Raw genomic sequence first — 23581 nt, 5'->3', positions numbered from 1 at the left:
GCCTCTTTTCTCCTGGTGCTAGAGCATTCTCTGTACTTTGTGTTAATTATTCTTAGTCCTCTCCAAAGTTTAATGTCTGCTCTAGGTCCCTTTAGTTTAAAATCAGTGAAGGAACTAGAACAGACTAAAGAAAAATAATGTAACAATTGAAGGTAACATATTTGAGGACCTGTTAGATTTTAAATTGGTTAGCCTAGACAAGAGGAAGTAGTGACTGAATTCTTGTCTTAAAGCTATGTGGTGGGTTTCTGAGAATGAGTTTGGAGTAACTGTTCTGTGTAGGTAAGATGGAAGAAAGGGACCTGAAGTGGTTTTTCAATGTTTTGAAGAGAAAGTACCTCAGGAACTGCATCATACAAAGAGTTGTGTCAGAGGGTGACTAACTGTGGGTTTTCTTGTACACTTCCAACCAGAATAGGTCATCTTTAAAAAAGAATTATTTTTATTCATTTATCTATTTATTTGAGAGAGAGCCTGCACAAGTGGGGGGAGGAGCAGAAGGAGAGTGACAGACTGTGCTGAGTGCGGAGCCTGGTGCAGGGCTCGATACCACGATTCCGAGATCATGACCTGAGCCAAGATCATGAACTGAGCCGAAATCAAGAATCAGATGCTTGGGATCCCTGGGTGGCGCAGCGGTTTGGCGCCTGCCTTTGGCCCAGGGCGCGATCCTGGAGACCCGGGATCGAATCCCACATCGGGCTCCCGGTGCATGGAGCCTGCTTCTCCCTCTGCCTATGTCTCTGCCTCTCTCTCTTTCTCTCTCTGTGACTATCATAAATAAATAAAAATTTAAAAAAAAAAAAAAAAAAAAAAGAATCAGATGCTCAACCAACTGAGCCACCCAGGCACCCCAGAACAGGTCATCTTTTATTGTTGTTGTTGTTGTTTGGTATGTTGGATGCATTTCCATAGTTCTCTGTCCCTGAGTCACGCTTCATACTGTAGTTTGCTTATTTACATATCTTTATTTCCCATTAAAGTTTAAGCACTGAATGGGTATTGTTGGTGGTCAAAATTTTTTGTTGATTAAAATAATGTGTTGAGGTAAGTCAGTGCAAAATGAGCTCCTAGTATTGATCCAGGACAAATCTTTTCCACTACAATAGAAAGAGCTGTCATGTGCCTTGCTTGACTGGGAATTTATCACAAGCGCAGCTGCACAAATTTCTAGCTCAAATATCATTAAATAGATACCATTAAACAATATGTTTTCTGCTCCCTTTTCGTTCATCTTGTGGTATATTAAGGATATCCAGTTTTCTTCCCTTTTCCCTCAAACAGTTGCAGAAAATCCATTTAAAAATGTTTAACCCATAGACCAGGGATTCAAGGGGGAATTTGGTGGGGGGTGGGGGGGAATACCATTAAATATATTTTACCTTTTAGTTGTTTTAAATGAGATTCTTTTCCAAACAGTAAGTCCCCTATTCCTATTTGTACTTATTGGCCAAGTATACGATGGGAAAGCATTCTAAACCATTCCTCCACCCTGTTGTCAGTGTCCAGTAGTATGATAATCACTGTATCTTTGAGTTGTTTAGCATGCCAAGATCATATATGGTGCTTAAGAGAAGTCATTCTTGAATGCTTAGCTTGAAACTCAGTGACTAATTTATACTTCAGCAAGAATAATTAACCAGTATGGGATATAGAACCCATCTTTGGGGCAAAAAAAAAGTTTTATTTCATAATTTCATATGTCAGCTATTTTTACCCATTTCTATCTCTGCATAAAACAAGCCATCCTGGGATCCCTGGGTGGCGCAGCGGTTTGGCGCCTGCCTTTGGCCCAGGGCACGATCCTGAAGACCCAGGATCGAGTCCCACGTCGGGCTCCTGGTGCATGGAGCCTGCTTCTCCCTCTGCCTGTGTCTCTGCCTCTCTCTCTCTCTGTGACTATCATAAATAAATAAAAATTTATTAAAAAAAAAAAACAAAAAAAAAAAACAAGCCATCCTGTGTCTAAAAGTCCTCTCCCATGTTGCTTTACAGATTAAGATGAGATGGGGAATTTGTCCATGTTCGTTGATTTTTTTTTTTCTTTTTTAAGAAAACATTTTCAACACAGGATTAAGACTTTGCAGATACTGGTGAATTCCACTTTATATCCTTCCTTGGTTTGGTTCTATTTACTTCCCCCTCTCTCTACCCCACAGAGATATCACTTCTTGCAATCGATATGTATCCTTTCTGTCCATTTTTCAGTATGCTTTCCACATATGTATGTGTCCATAGAACACATACACATATTGTGTATTTTTAAATTTACAGAAGTGGTTCCCTATGGTACGTATCCTTTTTTGCAACTTGTTTTTTTGTGGGGACCAACAATGTTGATATGTGGGAGTCTGGTAGTTCGTCAGAGCACAGTGTTGTAGTATTTCAGTGTGTGATTGTGTCATATGTCATAGGTTGTTGATTCCCATGTCTTAAAGTACATGTATATCAGATTTCCTGAAATGTTTGAAAAGACCAAAAATGAAAAATAAACTATATATCTGAGAGTTATATTGATCTGCTGTGATTTGAAGGAGTGAAGCTAGACAGACATGTTTCCAGCTTACTGAAATTTTGTCTCTACATTATAGCAAGTAAAAAGTGCCAAAGACATCAACACTTCTGAAACAAACAGATTTATTGTTGTCAAAAGGCTTGCCTCAGTAGATTATCCTGCATAGTAATCGTTGGTTTGCCACTTACTGGCTGTGTGCTTTTGGAGGAAAGTGGTTGTCTCTTCAATTTATTTATCTGTAAAAGAAGAGTTCAGTAACCAGACCCTTTCTGGAGGAGCCTGGGGCATCAGGGTCAAACACTGATTGATTATTGAAGGAACATTGCCGGGTAGAGATGAGCTGAGGGACATTCTCCTGTGTCGTGTTATGCCTATTTACATGTTTTAATTTCTTTAGCCCTAGAGGTTTGAATGTAGTGTTTTTTTTACTAGTATTTTCTTTTCCAAATCTCTGCAAAATGTGAGCCCTAGATATTTTCTGTAAAATGATCAGGATACCTATTTGAGAGGGCTGGAGCACTCTGCCTTGCCCATAGACCCGCCTAGGGAGGGTCTTCAAACAGAGCAGGAGTTCCTGTGCACTGAGCATTGTTTAAAGCAACTACACCAAATTGCACATATATATGCAAATTCTGGGTTTTTATTTTTTTTATTTTTTATTTTTTTTAAAGATTTTATTTATTAATGAGAGACAGAGACAGAGAGAGAGAGAGAGAGAGGCAGAAACACAGGTAGAGGGAGAAACAGGCTCCATGCAGGGAGCCCGACGTGGGACTTGATCCCGGGTCTCCAGGATCAAGGCGCTGGACGGAAGGCGGCGCTAAACCGCTGAGCCACCCGGGCTGCCCCTTTATTTTTTTTATTTACACATAAAACTGTAACTGACGATAAGTAACCTGTTTCCCACTGCCAGCCCCATCATCTGTTACAGCTGGCAGCCAAGCTCTGCTGGGCAGATGTTGCTTGCTGACTGCTGGCTGGTGTCTAGGAGTCTTTGGCACAGAGTTTTTACCTGACTCATTTACTTTTCTCCTATAGGAAACAAGAACCTGTTGTTCAGTTCCTTTCTCTTCCCCCTCAATTTTCATCATTCAGTCATTCTTACATCAAGAAGTCTGTTACACACATTAATCCCTTTTCCCTTCTCTCTTTCTGAGCTCTTACCTTATGACTCTAGGAAAACATCCTCTTTTCATTCGTTCAACAGGTAATTCATCAAAATCCTTACATACCTCCTCTTCTTTCATTTTATGTGAGCCAGAACACAGCTCTAATCATGGCTGAATTTAATAATAATAGAGTAACGTAGAAGCCTCTGTATTTCCAGATAAGTTACTGAAAGGCTGCTCGTAAGTTCATGAGTGAGCAGGTCATTGTTACTAAGATGAGTTTCTGTTTGCTCAGGGATGTATTTCTGTGAAATAAGAGGGTAGTCCAGTTCTTTAAAACCAAGCAGACCAATCATTTGTTCCAGAATGAACCAACTTCTTCCTCTATGTAGGAAACTTTCAGCGGTGAATTTAACTTCCCTCCTTGATAAAATGCATAAGGAACTCAATATAACGTCCAACCCCTGCCTCTCTGTTCACTTTTTGAGGCAGATTTGAACTGGCTTTGAGGGATCCCTGGGTGGCGCAGCGGTTTGGCGCCTGCCTTTGGCCCAGGGCGCGATCCTGGAGACCCCGGATCGAATCCCACGTCGGGCTCCCGGTGCATGGAGCCTGCTTCTCCCTCTGCCTGTGTCTCTGCCTCTCTCTCTCTCTATGTGACTATCATAAATAAATAAAATTAAAAAAAAAATGAAAAAAAAAAAAATGAACTGGCTTTGAATCATCCTTAGCCACAAAAGAAGTTTTATCACACTTCGCAACTACATAACATTGTTGTGAAGATTAAAAAAACAATATATGTAAACTTTCTGGCACACGGTAAATAAGGATAGAAGTTGCTACTCATATCACTAGAGTGTTAGCTCTATGTAGCAAAGATTTGTGTTCACGTCTGTATCTGGCACATAGTAGATACTCAATGAAAGGATAGAGGGATGTTCCTTATTGTTACATATGACAACTTGTAGAATTCTACCTAAAACACTAAAAGAAATGTAAAAAAGCTGAGTCACCATACAGAAAGGGCTGTTGTAAATTGCCAAGTAAATGTATCCATTTCACACAGGTATATTAAGTGTAAAGAGCACAAGTACTACAAACCTACTTACCAAACTTCTCTGTGCTTTCCTTACTCCTGTGTTCCTCTTTGTCGCCCAGTTCTATTCCTTCTGAATCTTGCCCTCTCCCAACTGTATACTTCTTTCTCATTTTTCTTTCTCTGCCCCTGGACTCTCTCTAACTAGAAGTCTTTTCTTGAATGGTATGTTTATATGGCTCTCTTTACCCAGTTTTCTCTCCTCTTGACTTTCTCCCTTAACCATATGGCAGAGATTTTAAAAAATAAACATGTATAGTTACATATATATTTTATTTTTAAAAATTCCCTAATTCTAAAAATAAGTAAGGCTTTTTTTTTTTTTTTTTGTAATTCCTAGAGTTAAAGAAAAGAATCATGCCTTACCTTTGCAAGGCATGATTCCTCTGTGATTCTTTAATAGAAAGGGGTAAAGCTTCTCACTACCAGCTTGGGAGGCATTTTAAAATTTGTCTTAAATTCCTTCCTCCAGCAATTTTGCTTGAGGTATGTCTCCAGATATTTCAAAATATCCTTTAACCATCTTCTTTAATGCTGGCTACTTCTGCTTTTTTTTTTTTTTTTTTTACAATACTTCATTTTCTAATTGCTTCCATGTTCATCTGAGATCCTCTTCAAAGGGTTGCATGATTTTTCAACCACCTAAATACAAAAAGCTTCTCCTTCAGAATTGTTATCATTGTAAAATTGTTTTAATGGCATAGATCTCTGTACTGTTCTCAATATTAAAATTATTGTATAGCGTATGTGATATAATATGCTCCTTTTTTTAAAGTCACAGTTATTAGAAATGCATGGGCCATAAAGAGATAGTACTTAGATTTCTTGCTAAAGTAAAAAAGAGGGTCTACTCCCCAAATTACATGGCACTAGACGTCAAAATAAGTTGTCACTGACAAATACTATATAATCCCAGGCCTTCAAATTCCAGGTGGGGTCAGTTTCCTTTTGTGCTCTTTGTTACTGTGTTCCTTGACAGATTGCTGCCTTTTATTGGCCTTGCCTTCCCATCAGCTCTATTCTACCTAACAATTTATTCAAATGGAAAGGCTGTATCACCCTTTGGGGTTTTCCTTTTTAAAACTATAAATAGGGGTGCCTGGCTGACTCACTTGGTAGAACATCTAATTATTGATCCTTGGAGTTGTAAGTTCGAGCCCTACGTTGGGTGTTAGAGATTACTTAAAAATAATCTTTAAGAGGGATCCCTGGGTGGCACAGCGGTTTGGCGCCTGCCTTTGGCCCAGGGCGCGATACTGGAGACCCGGGATCGAATCCCACGTCGGGCTCCCGGTGCATGGAGCCTGCTTCTCCCTCTGCCTGTGTCTCTGCCTCTCTCCCTCTCTCTTGGTGACTATCATAAATAAATAAAAAAAATTAAAAAAAATAATCTTTAAGAATAAATAAATGGCTGTAAATAAATGTCAAAATGCCTTCATTTCATTTTAGAAAATTAAGGGGGAAAAGGACTTTTTACATATTATTTCAGTGGCTTTTTCAACTTATTTTCTGTTCCCACTAGAGGGCATTCTTTCCTTTGTGTATTTATTTTACAGAACTGTTAAATAAAAAAGTAAATGTTGAGGGTATGAATGTGCTCAGATATACATACCTCTAATAGATAGGAGTTGTCAGACGTACACATTCTCTTTAAGTTTCACCAGTGCCAATATAAAAATTGAGGTTAAACAATATCTCCTAGCATTTTTATCTTATAAGCTTCGTCAGATGGGGATAAAAAATATCCCACCATAACTTTAGGATGTAGTTTGTGCAATTACCATTTTATAAACCAGTGCTTATCCAAATTTATGATACATTATGGCTAAAGCTAGATTATTCAAAGATGAATTGCTTATTTTATTATTTGGTTAACTCAGTTTTTGCAGGATGTATTTTGTATAGGGTAAATGAACCTAAACATTGTTTTTAATCCAGTAGATCTAAGTGCTAACACTCGGTAGTCCTCCAACCTTGCCTTGCAAGGCTTTATTTTGTTTGGCAATATTCTTGTTTCTGTTGTGACATCATACCTTTCTATAGGAACTTTAATTCTTAACATCTAATCAGAAGCAGCTCCGTTCTTTCCTATCAAGGAATTGATAGTTTTACATTTGCCACATATACGTTCTGTTTCAGATTTTCCTGAGCCTGCTGGTACCAGATAGGACCATGGCTGTTAAACCAAGGGACCGTGCAGCAAAGAGCTAACTTATCTTTTCTATTAGGAACTGTAGATTGCCTGCAGTTGACATTAAGGGAGCACATTTTGTTGGTGTGTGTTATACAATGAATTCAGACAGATATACTTAGAAGAGACTCTGTTGTAAGTGGGAAATCTGGGCTCCTTTTCAAAGCTAAATGAGGGTTGGTAATTCTAAGTGGGAGTTGGGGGAAGACGTGGTTGCTATTGAGAAACTGCTCCAAAGCCTATGGGTGCTTCTGTGCTTTACTTTCAAGTCAGGAGGTGGTATGGAATCTTCTATAAAATTAGATATTGACTTAATTACGTATTGATTTAAGCTTATGTTGACAGATTAGAAGTATTGAGTTAGAAGTGTTAAATGGCAGAGCTATTACAATGAGAGGGCAGGTTATGTGGAGAATTGTGCAGTATAAAACATTTTCGCCACCTCAGCTTTTTATTCATAGTCCACTAATCACACACAAAAAACCTTCCATAGCATATTTGACACCACAGATTATTATAAAATGACTCTTGTTTTAGGAGTCTGCTAAAAATTTACCTAACATAATGTTTGATGGTATGGCTGAAATACGTATTTGTGTTTGAAATAATAACCTCAAATTATAAAAGTTAAAAGTCTTCAGTGTTTCGAGAAGTTAGAAAACAGGGGCTCCTGGGTGGCTCAGTCAGTTAAGCATCTGCCTTTGCCTCAGGTCATGAACCCGGGGTCCTGGGATTGAGCCTCACTAGGGCTTCTCCTCTACCCCTCCCCCTGCTTGTTCCTGCTTTCTCTCAAATAAATAAAATCTTTTAAAACAAGATGTTAGAAAACATACATTTTAGAAATGACTCCATCAAAAAATACTTAATATTTTTAAAAAAACAACAGCCACTCTATTTAAGATTTTATTTTATTTTTTAACTCTATACCCAACATGGGGCTCAAACTCACAACCCTGAGATCAAGGGTCACATGCTCTACTGACTGAGCAGCCAGGCACCCTGACAACTCTTTCTTAAAGATCTGACAGTTACTGAACTCCTGCTGGGTTGTAGGTGAAGCCTCCCACCACCCCACACCCTCACCCTTTAGGAGAACTATGGGCATTTAGATTTAAATAACTTAGAATTATATCAGAAGAGTAAAACAGGCAAGAGATAAGCATCATCAGATCTTCCTCCTCAAAGTGATGATTGCAGAGTTTTTTTTTTTAATTTTTTAATTTATTTATGATAGTCACACCCAGAGAGAGAGAGAGAGAGAGAGAGGCAGAGACATAGGCAGAGGGAGAAGCAGGCTCCATGCACCGGAAGCCCGATGTGGGATTCGATCCCAGGTCTCCAGGATCGAGCCCTGGGCCAAAGGCAGGCGCTAAACCGCTGCGCCATCCAGGGATCCCTGATTGCAGAGTTTGGCAGTGTCCCCATCCATAGTTGCCATAAGTTTTGTTTATTATACTGGTCAGCAGGTGTCCCTACTATGGAAAGAAAAGTCAAAAAACAAAAAAAAAAAAAGTCAGGCCTACAGAGTAACCTCAAATGGGACACACCAAAAAGTGAGTGTTCAGAGCAGGGTTTTCTTTCTTTCCTTCCTTCCTTCCTTCCTTCCTTCCTTCCTTCCTTCCTTCCTTCCTTCCTTCCTTCCTCCCTCCCTCCCTCCCTCCCTCCCTCCCTCCCTCTCTCTCTCTCTCTCTCTCTCTCTCTCTCTCTCTTTCTTTTTAAGAACTTTATTATTTATTCATGAGAGATACAGAGGGGGCGGGGGGCAGAGACACAGACAGAGGGAAAAACAGGCTCCATGCAGGGAGCCTGATGTGGGACTCAATCCCAGGTCTCCAGGATCATGTCCTGGGCTGAAGGCAGCGCTAAACTGCTGAGCCACCCGGGCTGCCCAGGGTTTACCTTTCTGGCACCTTTTTAGCACCATTCCTACTACATTTGTTTGGCAAAGTTATTGTATCCAGTTAGGTTAAACTTCCATTTGTGAATGTGAATAGTTATTTACCCCTTTTCAGTATTTTAAGTATTGTCCTGCCTGGCAGCTGTTCTGAATAAGCAGATTTTGAAGTATTCCATCTTTTTTGCCCAAATACCATCTTTTTCTGTGAAGCATTCTTGCCCACACAATTTTTCCTTTTCTGCTTTGTTCTTCTCCATAGTACTTTCTCCTAACTTGCTTTACAACTTCATTTGTTTTTATACCTATCTTCACCCATTAAAATGTTAGCTTCACAGGGGCAGAGCTTTGTCTGTGTTGTTTATTGCTATTTCCCCACCACCTAGAACATAGTAGGCACTCAATCAATATTTATTGAATTTGTTAAAAAATCTTTGGCTTAATGCCATCGTTTGGCTTTCATTGTAACTTGGTGAGATCTCGGTACAACCTTGGAGATTTTAACAATATGGGAAGGGTATTTTGAGGACTTATTTATTTATTTAAAAATTTTTTTATTTATGATAGTCACAGAGAGAGAGAGAGAGAGAGAGAGGCAGAGACATAGGCAGAGGGAGAAGCAGGCTCCATGCACTGGGACCCTGATGTGGGATTCGATCCCGGGTCTCCAGGATCGCGCCCTGGGCCAAAGGCAGGCGCCAAACCGCTGCGCCACCCAGGGATCCCACCACTGTGCCACCCAGGGATCCCACCGCTGCGCCACCCAGGGATCCCGAGGACTGATTTAAAAGGTTGTGTATACTGGTACTGATAATGAATTGAATACCAGAAAATGTAATAACAGAATCTTACTCCACCTGAATGAAACAATGTAAGACCTTCTGGGGCACCTGACTGGCTCTGTCAGAGGAATGTATGACTCTCTCTCTTTTTTTAAAAGATTTTATTTATTGGGACTCCTGGGTGGCTCAGTGGTTAATAAGCACCTGCCTTTGGCTCAGGGCATGGTCCTGGAGTCCTGGGATCGAGTCCCACATCAGGCTCCTTGTATGGGGCCTGCTCCCTCTGCCTGTGCCTCTGCCTCTCTCTGTGTCTCTCATGAATAAATAAATAAAATCTTTTTTTTATTTTAGAATTTTTTAAAAATTTTATTTATTCACGAGAGATACAGAGAGAGAGAGAGAGGCAGAGACATAGGCAGAGGGAGAAGTAGGCTCCATGCAGGGAGCCCGATGCAGGACTCCATCCTGGGACTCTGGGATCACGCCCTGGGCCAAAAGGCAGGCACCCAACCGCTGAGTCACCCAGGCGTCCCAGAATGTATGACCCCCCCCCCCCCTTTTTTTTTTAGAATGTAGGACTCTTAATCTCAGGGTTGTGAGTTCGAGCCCCACATTGAGTGTAGAGATTATTTAAAGGAAAAGAAGAATGGTACTGCAGACCCCCTCTGCCAGATCCGAAAGAGTATTACCTTTCAAGATCAGCGAGGGCTCCACACCCCCCAGAGGGAACCACTGACTAAAATTTTAGCATTCCCTGTTTTTTTTTTTCCCTGTTTTTATTTTATAGTTTCATTGCATGTTTGATTTCCTAAACTAGATAGCATTTTTGAATTTTCAACCATATATATCCTTTAGGACTTCCTTTCAGTGTTGTGAGATTCCTGAAGTCCTCACCTGTGGCTGTGATGCATTTTCTAATTCACTCTATAATAGACTGTTATTGGACCTTTGAGTTGTTAATGCCCACCTCCCCAACCCCCCAGTGCAAAATCCACTGTGAACATTCTGCTCCATTCTTCTGATACACATAGAGAGAAGATTCCCCAGGGAATCTACTTGAGAGTGAAACCGCCAAGTCCTGGGAATGGCTTAGCTTGAACTTGACTAGAATATGAACTGGAGTTTTTCCAAGTTGTCGGACTGATGTATGCTGGCAGAGTAGAACTGTTTCTGTTGTGTCTTCACTAGCGTAGCTTCACTAGCACTTGGAGTCATCATATTTCTAGGTCTTTGCCAGATTGCTAGATGTAAGATGATAGCTCGTGAGAGTTGGATTTTTACCTCTTTGATGACTGAGGAGATTGAGCACATTTTCATATATTTACTAGTCATTCGTCTTTATTGTTCTTTGTAATGCCCTCGGAAGTCTTTCCCCATTTTTTCTGTTAGAGGTCTGTCATTTTCTTACTATGTGTCAGTGTTTAACATACTCTGAACACCAGACTGTTGTCTGCCAGGTATGTTGCACATATCACAGTTTCAGGACCTTCTTGTCTTTCCATCACTGGAGGGCATTAAAAGGTAAAGAAAAAGTCCTAATTTTATTGTGGTTGAATACATGGTTTGGACCATGTGTGTGTTTTAAGAAATTGTTTCCTACTCTGAGCTCATAAAAATATTCCCTTATATTGGCTTCCAGGGATTTTTGTTTTTTTTTTTTTTTTTCATTTTCCTTCAGTATTTGTCTTTAAACCATCTGGAATTGATTTTTATGTGTGGGATCTGTGGAAGAGCTCTGTTTTTATTTTCCCCACATATGGATAATCACCTGTCCTAGCATCATTCATTCCCTCCTCCCTTCTCTCCCCACTGAGCTCTAGGGACTTTGTTGTCATAAAACAGATTTCAACATATATGTACCTGTTTTAGGCTTTCTATTCTATTTCATTGGTCAGTTGGTCTGGCTCTATGCCAATAGTATCCTGTCTTAATTACTGTAGCTTTGGTTTTTAAAACAAATTTTTTAAAAAGATTTTATTTGTGAGAGAGCGGGTGAGCAAGCATGCATGAAAGAGGGGGAGGGACCAGCAGACTCTCCACTTAGTGGGCTGTTGAGCAGTGGCTTGATCCCATGACCCCGAGATCATGACCTGAGCCGAAACCAAGAGTCTGACACTTAACCAACTGAGCTGCCCAGGCACCCCTAAATGTATTTTTATAATAACTCTTGATATGTTAAGCCAATCCTCCCATCTTCTTTTTCTTGGAATATCTTGGTTATTCTTGGCCCTTTGCAACTTGCATAAAAATTTGAGTCAGCTTGTCATGTTCCACAAAAATTTTTTTGTGATTTTGATTAGAATTGCATTGATTCTATCAATTGATTTGGAGAGAATTGACATTTCATTTCATTGAAGCTTCTCATCCTGGTATTTTTAGTTTTTAAAGTCCTTTAAATGTCTTTGAATATATATTTATATATTTTTAAAGTTTTTTTTTAAAGTAATCATGTCCATCGTGGGACTTGAGCCCACAAACTGAGACTAAGAGTCACATGCTCTACCAACTAAGCCAGCCAGGTACCGCTAAATAGATGTTTACTAATTTGCTTCATAAAGGGTTGCCTATTTTTGGTTAGATTTATTCGTAGGCATTTTTTTTTAAGATTTTATTTATTTATTCATGAGAGACACACAGAGAGAGAGGCATAGACATAGGCAGAGAGAGAAGCAGGCTCCATGCAGGGAGCCCGATGTGGGACTCGATCCCAGGTTCCCCAGGATCACGCCCTGGGCCGAAGGCAGGCACTCAACCACTGGAGCCACCCAGGTGTTCCTATTCATAGTCATTTTAAAAATGCTTTTGCAAAAAAAAAAAAAAAAAAAAAGCTTTTGCATTTAGCAGTTTTTCATCGTGGTAAAATATACATAAAATCTATCATTTTTACCATTTTTGCACATACAGTTCAGTGGCTTTAAGTACATTCACATTGCATGCACAACCGTCTCCATAGTTTTTCCATCATCCCAAACTGGCTCTGTACCCACTAAGCAATGCTCTCCATTCTCCCTCCTACCCCGTCCCTGGTAACCACTCTTCTACTTTTTCTATGAATTTGACTAATCTAAATACCTCATGTAAGTAGAATAGAATCTTAACTGGCATGTTTTTTAATAATAAATTTTTCTATCTTTTTTGGAGTTATGAAATACAGTGGATACTTTATTAAATTGGTTTTTAGCAACTTTGCTTAAAATACTGAATTCTAATACTTTAGTTGTATTTGGGTTTTCTACATAACAAACATTACTTGTCAATAAAAGGCTTTTCCTACTATTAAGCATGTCCATCGAGTTTTAAATTTTAATTAATTTTTAAAAAGATTTTATTTATTTATTCATGAGAGACATAGGCAGAGGGAGAAGCAGGCTCCATGCAGGGATCCCAGGACTCCGGGATTATGCCCTGGGCTGAAGGCATTTGCTCAACCGCTGAGTCACCCAGGCATCCTGTAAATTAATTTTTAAAATATCTAGATGTTGTTTGGTTCATTTCCAAATTTGTTGGTTACCTCTTCTTTTCAAGCTTCTCTTTTATTTATTTTAACCTATGAAGTATTATCTGATATTCAGTTCTGATATAAACTGTTTGTCAGGGCAGCCCAGGTGGCTCAGCGGTTTAGCACCGCCTTCAGCCCAGGGCCTGATCCTGGAGACCTGGGATCGAGTCCCACGCCCGGCTCCCTGCATGGAGCCTGTTTCTCCCTCTGCCTGTGTCTCTGCCTCTCTCTCTGTGTCTCTCATTTTTTTTTCTTTAATTTTTTTAAAATTTATTTATGATAGTCACACAGAGAGAGAGAGAGAGAGGCAGAGACACAGGCAGAGGGAGAAGCAGGCTCCATGCACCGGGAGCCCGACGTGGGATTTGATCCCAGGTCTCCAGAATCGCGCCCTGGGCCAAAGGCAGGCGCCAAACCGCTGCGCCACCCAGGGATCCCTCTCTGTGTCTCTCATGAATGAATGAATGTGCCTCTCTCTCTCTCTGTGTCTCTCATGAATGAATGAATGAATGAATGAATGAATGAATGAATAAATAAATAAATAAATAAATAAATAAATAAATAAAAATTTTTAATTATTTGCCAGTCCGATTCTGCTGTTTATGCTACTTCTTTCTTGTGGTGCTTTGTTTTTGGGGTGTGTGTGTTTGTGTGTGCTTTGTATATGTTTTGTGTATGGATTCATTCTATGGAAGTTTGTTTCTGCCATAGGCTTGGGGGTTGTACTAATTTAGGACCTATTTTATTTTATTTTATTTTATTTTAAGATTTTATTTTTATGTAATCTCTACACCCAATGCGGTGTTTTTACTTACAACCCCAAGATCAAGAGTTGCATGCTCCACTGACAGAGCCAGCCAGGCGCCTCTGGACTACTTTAAACTAAATTCTTGACCTGAGAACCATTTGGAACTGTTTGGTAGTCTGAGTTTCAACTCTCTACTGATTACAGGGCTGTGATGGGTTTTGGTTATGATTTTACAGGTTTTGTTGTTTTGTGCCATGGGGGAGAGGGAAGCTCACTAGAGCAACTTTTGTAACCCCTCAGAGGGGATTTCTAGCTCACGCATACATTGAGAGTATATTAGGGTCTCAGCTTTGTGAGAGATTGCTTTTAGACATTCTACCTTTGGCAGACCTTGATCTTTGCTTTTGGGGCTTTGTCCTGTAACACTGTGAAACTCTAAGCTCAAATTTTTACATGCTTTGGCGAATAAATCCCTGCCCCCTTTAGTGATTCTGGTTACCAGTTCCTCTTTCATTTGGTTTTTACTCTTATTAGGTCATCAAGGCATTTTAAAAGTTATTTTTACATTTCATCAAATATTTTATTTTTTATTTATTTATTTTTAAATCCATTTGAATCTTAAAGATTTATTTATTTATTTATTTATTTATTTATTTATTTATTTATTTATTTATTTATGATAGGCACACACACAGAGAGAGAGGCAGAGACACAGGCAGAGGGAGAAGCAGGCTTCATGCCGGGAGCCCGATGCGGGACTCGATCCCGGGACTCCAGGATCGCGCTCTGGGCCAAAGGCAGGCGCCCAATCGCTGAGCCACTCAGGGATCCCCCTCATCAAATATTTTAAGTTACTTTCATTAGAAATGTAAATCAGAGTAACAAATACACTATATTTTTGGAAATTCCTATATCATTTTACTATGTTGTTTCTAGTCATTTTGGAAAGGAAATGTGGGGTTAAATATATACCTTAAATATTTATAAAAATAAAATGGAATGTGGCCTATTACAGCTGCTTATTAATGATATTTCTTTTTTTTAATAGGTGTCAGCTGTGATGCATGTTTAAAAGGAAATTTTCGAGGTCGCAGATATAAGTGTTTAATTTGCTACGATTACGATCTTTGTGCATCTTGTTATGAAAGTGGTGCAACAACAACAAGGCATACAACTGACCACCCAATGCAGTGCATATTAACAAGAGTAGATTTTGGTATGTATTTAATTCACATTTTAATGGGTTTTCATTTAGAAGTTTGTGTATATGTGCATGAAGAAGTAAAGGCAAATGATGTTCTATGACTCTTGCCAATGGGATACATTAAAAATAACATGAATTTTTATGTTCTAAATAATTCTCTTAATCATAGCTTAATTGTTCATGAAAGCCATTCAGAGATCTGTAAAACTGACAAGGTATAAGATGGAAGAGTGCCTCAATAAAGTCTAGAGTCAATGGACTGTTCTTGCCAACAGCATACAAGTATTCTTGCTCTGGTTATCAGAAAGCAGATTGTTACTATAGATTGTTCTTAATCCATAAAAAAAGCTATAAATGTTTCACCTTGTAATTTCTTACCTAGTCAGAATCTATTATCTTTCTGTTTACAGCCATCATACTTGCTGTGAAGTAGTATCTCATGGTTTTTTGGTTTTGTTTTTGTTTTTTTAAGATTTTATTTATTTATTCATGAGAGCCAGAGACATGGTCAGAGGGTGAAGCAGGCTCCCTGCAGGGAGCCTGATGGGGGACTAATCCCAGAACTTCATCCTGGAACTCCAGGATCATGCCCTGAGCCCAAGGCAGACGCTCAACCACTGAGCCACCCAGACATCCCCTTTGCTCATTTTTTAAAATTAGGTAATATGTCTTTTTGTTACTGAGTTTTATTTTACTTTATTTTATTTTTTTAAAGATTTTATTTATTTATTCGTAAGGGAGAGAGAGAGAGAGGCAGAGACACAGGTAGAGGGAGAAGCAGGCTCCATGCAGGGAGCCTGATGTGGGACTCGATCTCAGGTCTCCAGGATCACGGCCTGGGCTGAGGGCGGCACTAAACCGCTGAGCCACCCAGGGATCCCCTGTTACTGAGTTTTAATAGTTACTTGCATACTCTGTACAACTTCCTTATCAGGTGGATGATTTGCAGGAACTTTCTCCCATTCCATGTATTGTTTTTTCACTTAAAAAAAAAAACTAGTTCAATGCAAGGCTTGAACTCAGGGTCTTGAAATCAAGAGTCGGACGCTTAACTGACTGAGCCACCCAGGCACCCCGTGTCTTTTCACTTTTTTCATATGTTTTGAAATACAGAAGTTTTAATTTTGATGATGTCCAGTTTGTTTTTTCTTTTGTTATGCTTTCAGTGTCATATCTAAGAAACCATTGGCTGATCGTGAGAATTTAAAACTATATTTTCTTCTAAGAATTTTATTGTTACCTTTAGATCTTTGATCCATGTTGCTTTAATTTTTGTATATGGAATGATGAGGTAGACCATTCTTTTGCATATGGATATCCAGCCATCACAGCATCATTTGTTGAAAAAGACTATTCTTTACCCAGTTAATTGCTTTGTCATTCTTGTTGAGAATTAGTTGGCTGTGAGGTGAGAGGGGTAGGGAGATGGAGCAATGTTGGTCAAAGGGTACAAAGTTTCATTATGCAAGATGAATAAGCTCTGTAGAGCTGATGTACAGTATGTTGACCATAGCTAACAATATTGTACTGCATATTTGAAATTTTTGGAGAGGATAGATCTTAAATCTTTTCAACACACACACAGAGTAACTATGTAGAGGTGATAGATATATTAGTTTGATTGTGGTAATCTTTTCACAGTGTATACATGTATCAAAACATCAATTTGTATTTTTATATGCCTAAGATATCTCAATAAAGCTATTAAAAAGGAAAAGTTGGTTGACCATAAATGTCTTTTCCTAGACTCTCAGTCTCTTTCATTGATCTATATTATCTATCTTGGGATCCCTAGGTGGCGCAGCGGTTTGGCGCCTGCCTTCGGCCTAGGGCGCGATCCTGGAGACCCGGGATCGAGTCCCACGTCGGGCTCCCAGTGCATGGAGCCTGCTTCTCCCTCTGCCTGTGTCTCTGCCTCTCTCTCTCTCTCTCTCTCTGTGACTATCATAAATAAATAAAAAAATAAATAAATAAAAATTTATATTATCTATCTTTATGCCAGTACCACACTATCTTAATTACTATAAGCTTATAGTAAGCTTAGAAATTGACAAGCATAAGTCTTCCAGCTTTGGCTTTGTTTTGTTTTTTTCAAGATTATTTTGGGTATTTTAGATCCCTTTAGTTTCTGTGGAAGAATTTTAGGATCAACTCGTCAAATTTCTGCAGAGAAGCCAACTGGAACTTTGATGGGGATGGGGATTGTTTTGAATCTGTAGAATACCTTGGAGAACAATGGTATTGATTATGCCAATCCATAAACATGAGATTTTCTTCTGTTTATTTAGGTCATCTTTGATATTTTCAACAAAGTTTTGTAGTTATCAGAGGATAAGTTTTACACTTTATTCATTAAATATGTTCCTTTGTATTTTATTCTTTTTACAATTGTAAATGGATTTTTTAAATTTTACTTTTGGATTGCTCATTGCAAATATTTGGAAGAACAATGGATTTTTATATATAGATCTTATAATGTTTTTGTTGTTTATTCTGATAGTTTTTTAAGGATTTTTTTTTTTTTTAATTTTTATTCATTTATGATAGTCACACAGAGAGAGAGAGAGAGGCAGAGACACAGGCAGAGGGAGAAGCAGGCTCCACGAACCGGGAGCCCGACGTGGGATTCGATCCCGGGTCTCCAGGATCGCGCCCTGGGCCAAAGGCAGGCGCCAAACCGCTGCACCACCCAGGGATCCCGGATTTTTTTTTTTTTTAAGATTTATTTTAAGAGAGAGAGAGAACAGGAGGGGCAGAGGGAGAGAGCCTTTAAGCAGACTCCCTGCTGAGTGCAGACTCCACTGTGGGGCTCAGTCCCATGACCCATGAGATCATGCATGACCTGAGCCAAAACCAAGAGTCAGATGCTGCACTGGCTGTGCCACTTTGGCATCCCTAGGATTTTCTACATGTAAGATCATGTCATCTACTAATAAAGGTAGTTTTACTTCTTCCTTTCCATCTAGTGCTTTTCATTCATTTTCTTGCCTGATTACTAGATCCTCCAGGAAAATAATGAATAGAAATGGAGAGAGTTGGGTTGCCTGACTCTTGGTTTTGGCTCAGGTCATGGTCTCAGGGTGCTGGAATCCCACCTCACATCAGGCTCACAGGGAGTCTACTTGAGATTCTCTCTCCCTTTTCCTCTGCCCCTCTTCCCGTGCACTCTTTCTCTCTCTCAAATAATTTTTAAAAACAGAAATAGCTAGAGTGGACTTTTTTTTTTAAGATTTTATTTATTTGTTCATGAGAGCCACAGAGACGCAGAGACATAGACAGAGGGAGAATCAGGCTCCCTGCAGAGAGCCTGGTGTGGGACTCAATCCCAGGATCCTGGGATCACAACCTGAGCTGAAAGCAGACACTCAACCACTGACCCACCCAGGTGCCCCTTGAGGGGAAAGCATCCAGTCTTTCACCAATAAGTATGATGTTAGCTATGGGTTTTTTGTACATGTACTTCATTAGGTGAACAAGTTCTGTTCATTTTTATATATATTTATCGCCACCTACCCCAGATCTACCTGGGGAGTCTTATGCATATAAGTGGGTAAATATTTTTTAAGATAGTGTAACTCTTCCTAAAAATGACTGTGAACAAATCTCTCGCGTAGTGAATACTCTTTCATTTTCTCTCCTCACAAAAATGATCATATTCCTATTAAACATTTGTTTCAGGGATCCCTGGGTGGCTCAGTGGTTTAGCCCCTGCCTTTGGCCCAGGTCGTGATCCTGGAGTCCCGGGATCGAGTCCCACATCGCGCTCCGTGCATGGAACCTGCTTCTTTCTCTGCCTGTGTCTCTGCCTCTCTCTCTCTCGGTGTCTCTCATGAATAAATAAATAAAATTTTTTAAAAAAATAAACGTTTCATGTTAAATATTTAATTCTTTATAATGAGATGACATACTAAATATATTTTCAATTGCATTTCCTTTTGTGCTACTAATGGAGAAAAAGAGAACTTGAGATGTACTAATGATGCAAACAAATTATGCACAGAGTATCACTAATTGGTCAGTTCTTCAGTAACCAATTTGAAAAGAATATATTGTAGTACTCCATTCAGGTTAGTATTTTATAAGAACTGAATGCTTAGGATCTTTCCTGCCCTAAGAATGGTGTGTGTGTGTGTGTGTGTGTGTGTGTGTGTGTGTGTGTGTTTTAAATATTTTATTTATTTATTTATTCATGAGAGACAGAGAGAGAGGCAAAGACACAGGCACAGGGAAAAGTAGGCTCCATGCAGGGAGCCCAATATGGGACTCCATCCCGGGTTTCCAGGATCACACCCTGAGCCAAAGGCAAGCGCCAAACTGCTGAGCCACCCAGGGATCCCCTGGTGTGTGCTTTTGACAAATAAATGTATCTGGGGATTTAGCATATTGAACATAGTTGCCTACTCTGAGCACTTGTCTTTTTTGTATTATCATATACCATACTGATTCTTTATTTTTTTGTTAATTTTCTTTTAAAGTAATCTATACACCCAATGTAGGGCTTGAATTCAACATTCTGAGATCAAGAGTCACACATTCCACCAACTGAGCTTTGAGGCACCCCTTACCCTGTTAATTCTTTGTGTTGACATTGGCATTCCTACACATACAGAGATACAGAAAAAGTAAATTACAGTAAAATTAGAACTCGATGTGAAATGAGAGATGTTTCAAAATTAAATGAAGGGGGATGCCTGGCTAGCTCAGTCAGAAGAGCATGCAGCTCTTGATCTTGGGGTTGTGAGTTTGAGCCCCACATTGGGTATAGAGATTACTTAAAAATCTTACCTCCCAAAAAAACATTCAAAATTAAATGGAGAGAGAAAAAGTTATTTGCTTTGTTTTTCTCTTAAGGCAATAATAGCTATATGGGTGAAAAAGACATTTTGGAGGGGTGTCACAGAGTCCAAAGGAGAATAAGGATGTTGCACATGAAAACAGAGGTACCTAAGCACTCCTTGACAGAGTGAGGTTGTTGGAGATTTCAGGCACACTTTTATTTTACATTATTGTACCATCTTTACATTTTTATATATTTTAAAAAATTATTTTTTTTTCAGATTTGTACTATGGTGGAGAAGCTTTCTCTGTAGAGCAGCCACAGTCTTTTACTTGTCCCTATTGTGGAAAAATGGGCTATACGGAGACATCTCTTCAAGAACATGTTACTTCTGAACATGCAGAAACATCAACAGAAGTGGTAAGTGAAGCAGCCTTGTATTGAAAAGGATATGCTAAAGTACATTATTTCTATAAAAATAAAGCTAGGTCACTGTCATCTGTCTCCTCCTAAGTGTACCAATACTGTTGGCATAATAATTATTAAAATTATCTTTTAACAGCAAGTTTTAAACATCCTAGGAGGCTGCGTGAATGCAAGAAAACATGCTTCATTTGTTCACACTAGCCATTCTTACCCTATTGCTAGAAGCACAATGTAGAATCTTGACCAAATTCAGGAACCCTTAGCAAATGCACTGTGAACAGGTGAAAAGCACCCCAATCTGCAGCACAGGTCTTTTTAGAGTATTCTTGCTACCTGCTTAATTTCTCTTCTACAAGGAAACCTTCATAAGGAGATTTTTAAATCTTAAGTCATTAAGTGTAATCTGTTGTCACATCTCATCATAACATATCACTTGGTTTTTATCAGGTCAAAGCTCTTGCTTCGTATGTCAAAGCTCTAAGGTCCCTAGAAGTTCCTCCTACTCTAATCTTTCCTAATGGCTAAAAACCAAGGACCCAAAATAATGTGCAAAGAAAATTTTGCCTTGAAAGCTTTTTGGATATTTTACTTGACATTTGAGTCAGCATATATTCAACTTTTAAGAAATGATAAAGGGTACCCAAAAGAGTCCCATTTCCTCCCTTTACTATTGGCAATAGATAAAGTGAGATATGAGAGATGGAACTGTAGGTCTAGAATTTGGACAATTTTGGCACAGGCAATTGCATATTGCATCAACTAATCAGCGCCTAAATGTACTCAAAGCAAATCAGCTGAAACTCAAGAGAAATAGTGTGTCCACGGACATATAGCTACTAAAGAGCAAGGCCAGGTGTTTGAACTCAGCAAGAGTCCCTCTGGGTTATAGAGTCCCTACTTACTGACTGCCCTATTTTATCTCTGCTACAGCTCTACAATTAACAGCTGTGAGAATACAGGTTCACTTCTATTCCCATTTACACTCCTTAGTTTGGTGCTTAAATTTGCTTAGAAGATATATAGTTCAGACATTTGGTAAATTTACATTATGTTGTCCTCAAGCCAAATTTTACTGTCTAACAGCTCAGAACTGCTTTCATCTTGCACCATCTTGCAGCCTCAGAATACCGTTGTCACATTTTACTACTGTTCTTAATTTGTTCTTATTTTGTAAAGGTGACTTTGCTTCCTTTTGGTACAGTGCCAGATACCAGCATGAGGAATCTAGACTTGATTGCATCTCTGTCCTGGTTGTTGTGGGAAATTTGGAATAATTTCTTCTTGACTTAATTTCTGTTAGGTTTGGGAACTTTATTTGCCTAGATACAATAGGGAAGGGTTTTTCTTACTGAACCAGGCATTCTTAAAATCATTACTAGGCAGTAGACCCCACCCAGACAGGACAGCTAGTGTTTTCCAAATCCCAAATTGGAGAATCTAGCAGAAAGTTAAGTCCTTTCAATGAATAAAAAACTACTTTTTTAAAATAAGAATCAGTAGCTCTGCCTCAGCAGCTTTGCCTTTATCTTTTTCCTGAGAGTAAATACTCAAAATTTGTTTATACTTCTCTATACCTGATACACAGTTTGAAAGTTAAATACTTGCCACCCACAAATGGTTTCGTGGTCTCTCTCTCAGAAGTTATGTTCAGTATGTGCCTTTATTGAGTTTCCAGGCTTTTGGTGTATAGCTCAGGACAATGGCCTTACTGTGTTTAGATTGATACTGGTGGAGCATTTTAAGGTTTGCTCCCTCCTCATGGGGCCTTAGTCTGCATGAACACTGCTTCTGCCCCTTATTTCCACCCAGGCATTTCAAGTGAAAAATGGCAAGCAAACAAGAATCTTTGATAGGAAGGTACAGAGTTTTTTTATCTTCTTCAAATCATGTGAGTCATCTCCTCCATCCAGGGCTGGCAGTACATGTGGCTTACTGACTAGTGTCCGTTCTGAAAGTGTATGACACCCCAATTATTAAATATTTTAAGCAGCTCTCTGAATACATGTGGAGCATGTTATCATCTCTAATAATGTTCCAGTTATATATAAATATCCAGGGGCTATTACTAGGTGTCCCCTCTCACCCTATCCCTCACCCCCAGCGTTTTGCCAAAGTCTTGGTTAGTCAAACATGGAAAAAAATCTGAAGTTCAAGAGTAACTCATGTCATTTGGGGGGCGGGGGGAGACTGTATTCCATAACAACTAACCGTACCTCTTTTTCTATTCCTGTTTACATTTTCTGAGTGCTCAGTGTGCTATCTTGCTTTTGCCCCTGTTTCCTGCGTGTGTCCTCTAGGCCACCACTTTGTATCTTTGTAGAGGACTTAAGGATTTCACTCCTCTAACCAGCATCCATTTGGAACATTTAGGGGCAAGAGGCTATGTCATTGAGATATCATTGTCATCACTATTAAGCATTTACTGATACCTGACACAGCCAGCAAGAAAGTCTACTTAAGATGAATTTTCAAAACAACTTTGTAGGCAACTTTGTAACCTTGTCTGTATTTTTCTGTTTCCTTTTTCGACTAGGGACTCTAAGACCTCAAACTATGATATCCCTCCCTTCTTAAGATTAATTTCCAATTACTCAAAAAACTTGATTTTGAGGGTATGGAGGGGACCATTCAAAACCAGATACTGTGAAAAACATCTGACATTGAATGTATAGTGAAGGTGATTACTAGCTAAAAATGTAAAAAGTGGATTGGGTATAATCTCAGGAGTCTTTTTTTTTTTTTAAGATTTTATTTTATTTACTCACGAGATACAGAGCGAGAGAGAGAGAGGCAGACACACAGGCAGAGGGAGAAGCAGGCTCCATGCAGGGAGCCTGACATGGGACTCGATCCGGGGTCTCCAGGATCATGCTGTCGGCTGCAGGCGGTGCTAAACTGCTGCGCCACCGGGGCTGCCCAAATCTCAGGAGTCTTGATGTAAATACCAAATATAATAAGCACTGTGATTTTTACATTAAGCACAAGTTCTTAAAACCCTTCAAAGTTATAATGAGATTTGCTAGATTGAGACAACTAACAAGATTTTGGTTATGGGAAGAATTACAAGGGGAAGTAGCACAGTATGTAATTTACAAATCCATCAACCTGGTAGTAGAAGTGAGCAATCGTGGTCAAATGGGATTATAAATACAAAGGATTATCGGGAAGTGTTAGGTTGGTGGAAGAACATAGTAGATAGGGATCCCTGGGTGGCACAGTGGTTTAGCGCCTGCCTTTGGCCCAGGGTGCGATCCTGGAGACCCGGGATCGAATCCCACGTCAGGCTCTCGGGATGGAGCCTGCTTCTCCCTCTGCCTGTGTCTCTGCTTCTCTCTCTCTC

General features: G+C 39.4%; 1 protein-coding gene across 1 annotated transcript in view; it reads left to right on the top strand.

Moving 5' to 3' along the window:
- KCMF1 (potassium channel modulatory factor 1) overlaps positions 1 to 23581 on the top strand; it is an 81418-nt gene that overhangs the window by 33761 nt on the left and 24076 nt on the right. The window contains exons 2-3 of the mRNA XM_049095351.1: positions 14883 to 15050; positions 20096 to 20235. Coding sequence (XP_048951308.1) covers positions 14883 to 15050; positions 20096 to 20235 — 308 coding nt within the window. The remainder of the gene's footprint in view (positions 1 to 14882; positions 15051 to 20095; positions 20236 to 23581) is intronic.

The sequence above is a fragment of the Canis lupus genome, chromosome 17 (assembly GCF_003254725.2).
Source record: "Canis lupus dingo isolate Sandy chromosome 17, ASM325472v2, whole genome shotgun sequence".
NCBI lineage: Eukaryota > Metazoa > Chordata > Mammalia > Carnivora > Canidae > Canis > Canis lupus.
Note: the sequence above shows the minus strand (reverse complement) of the source record. Positions and strands in the feature narration are given on the sequence as shown.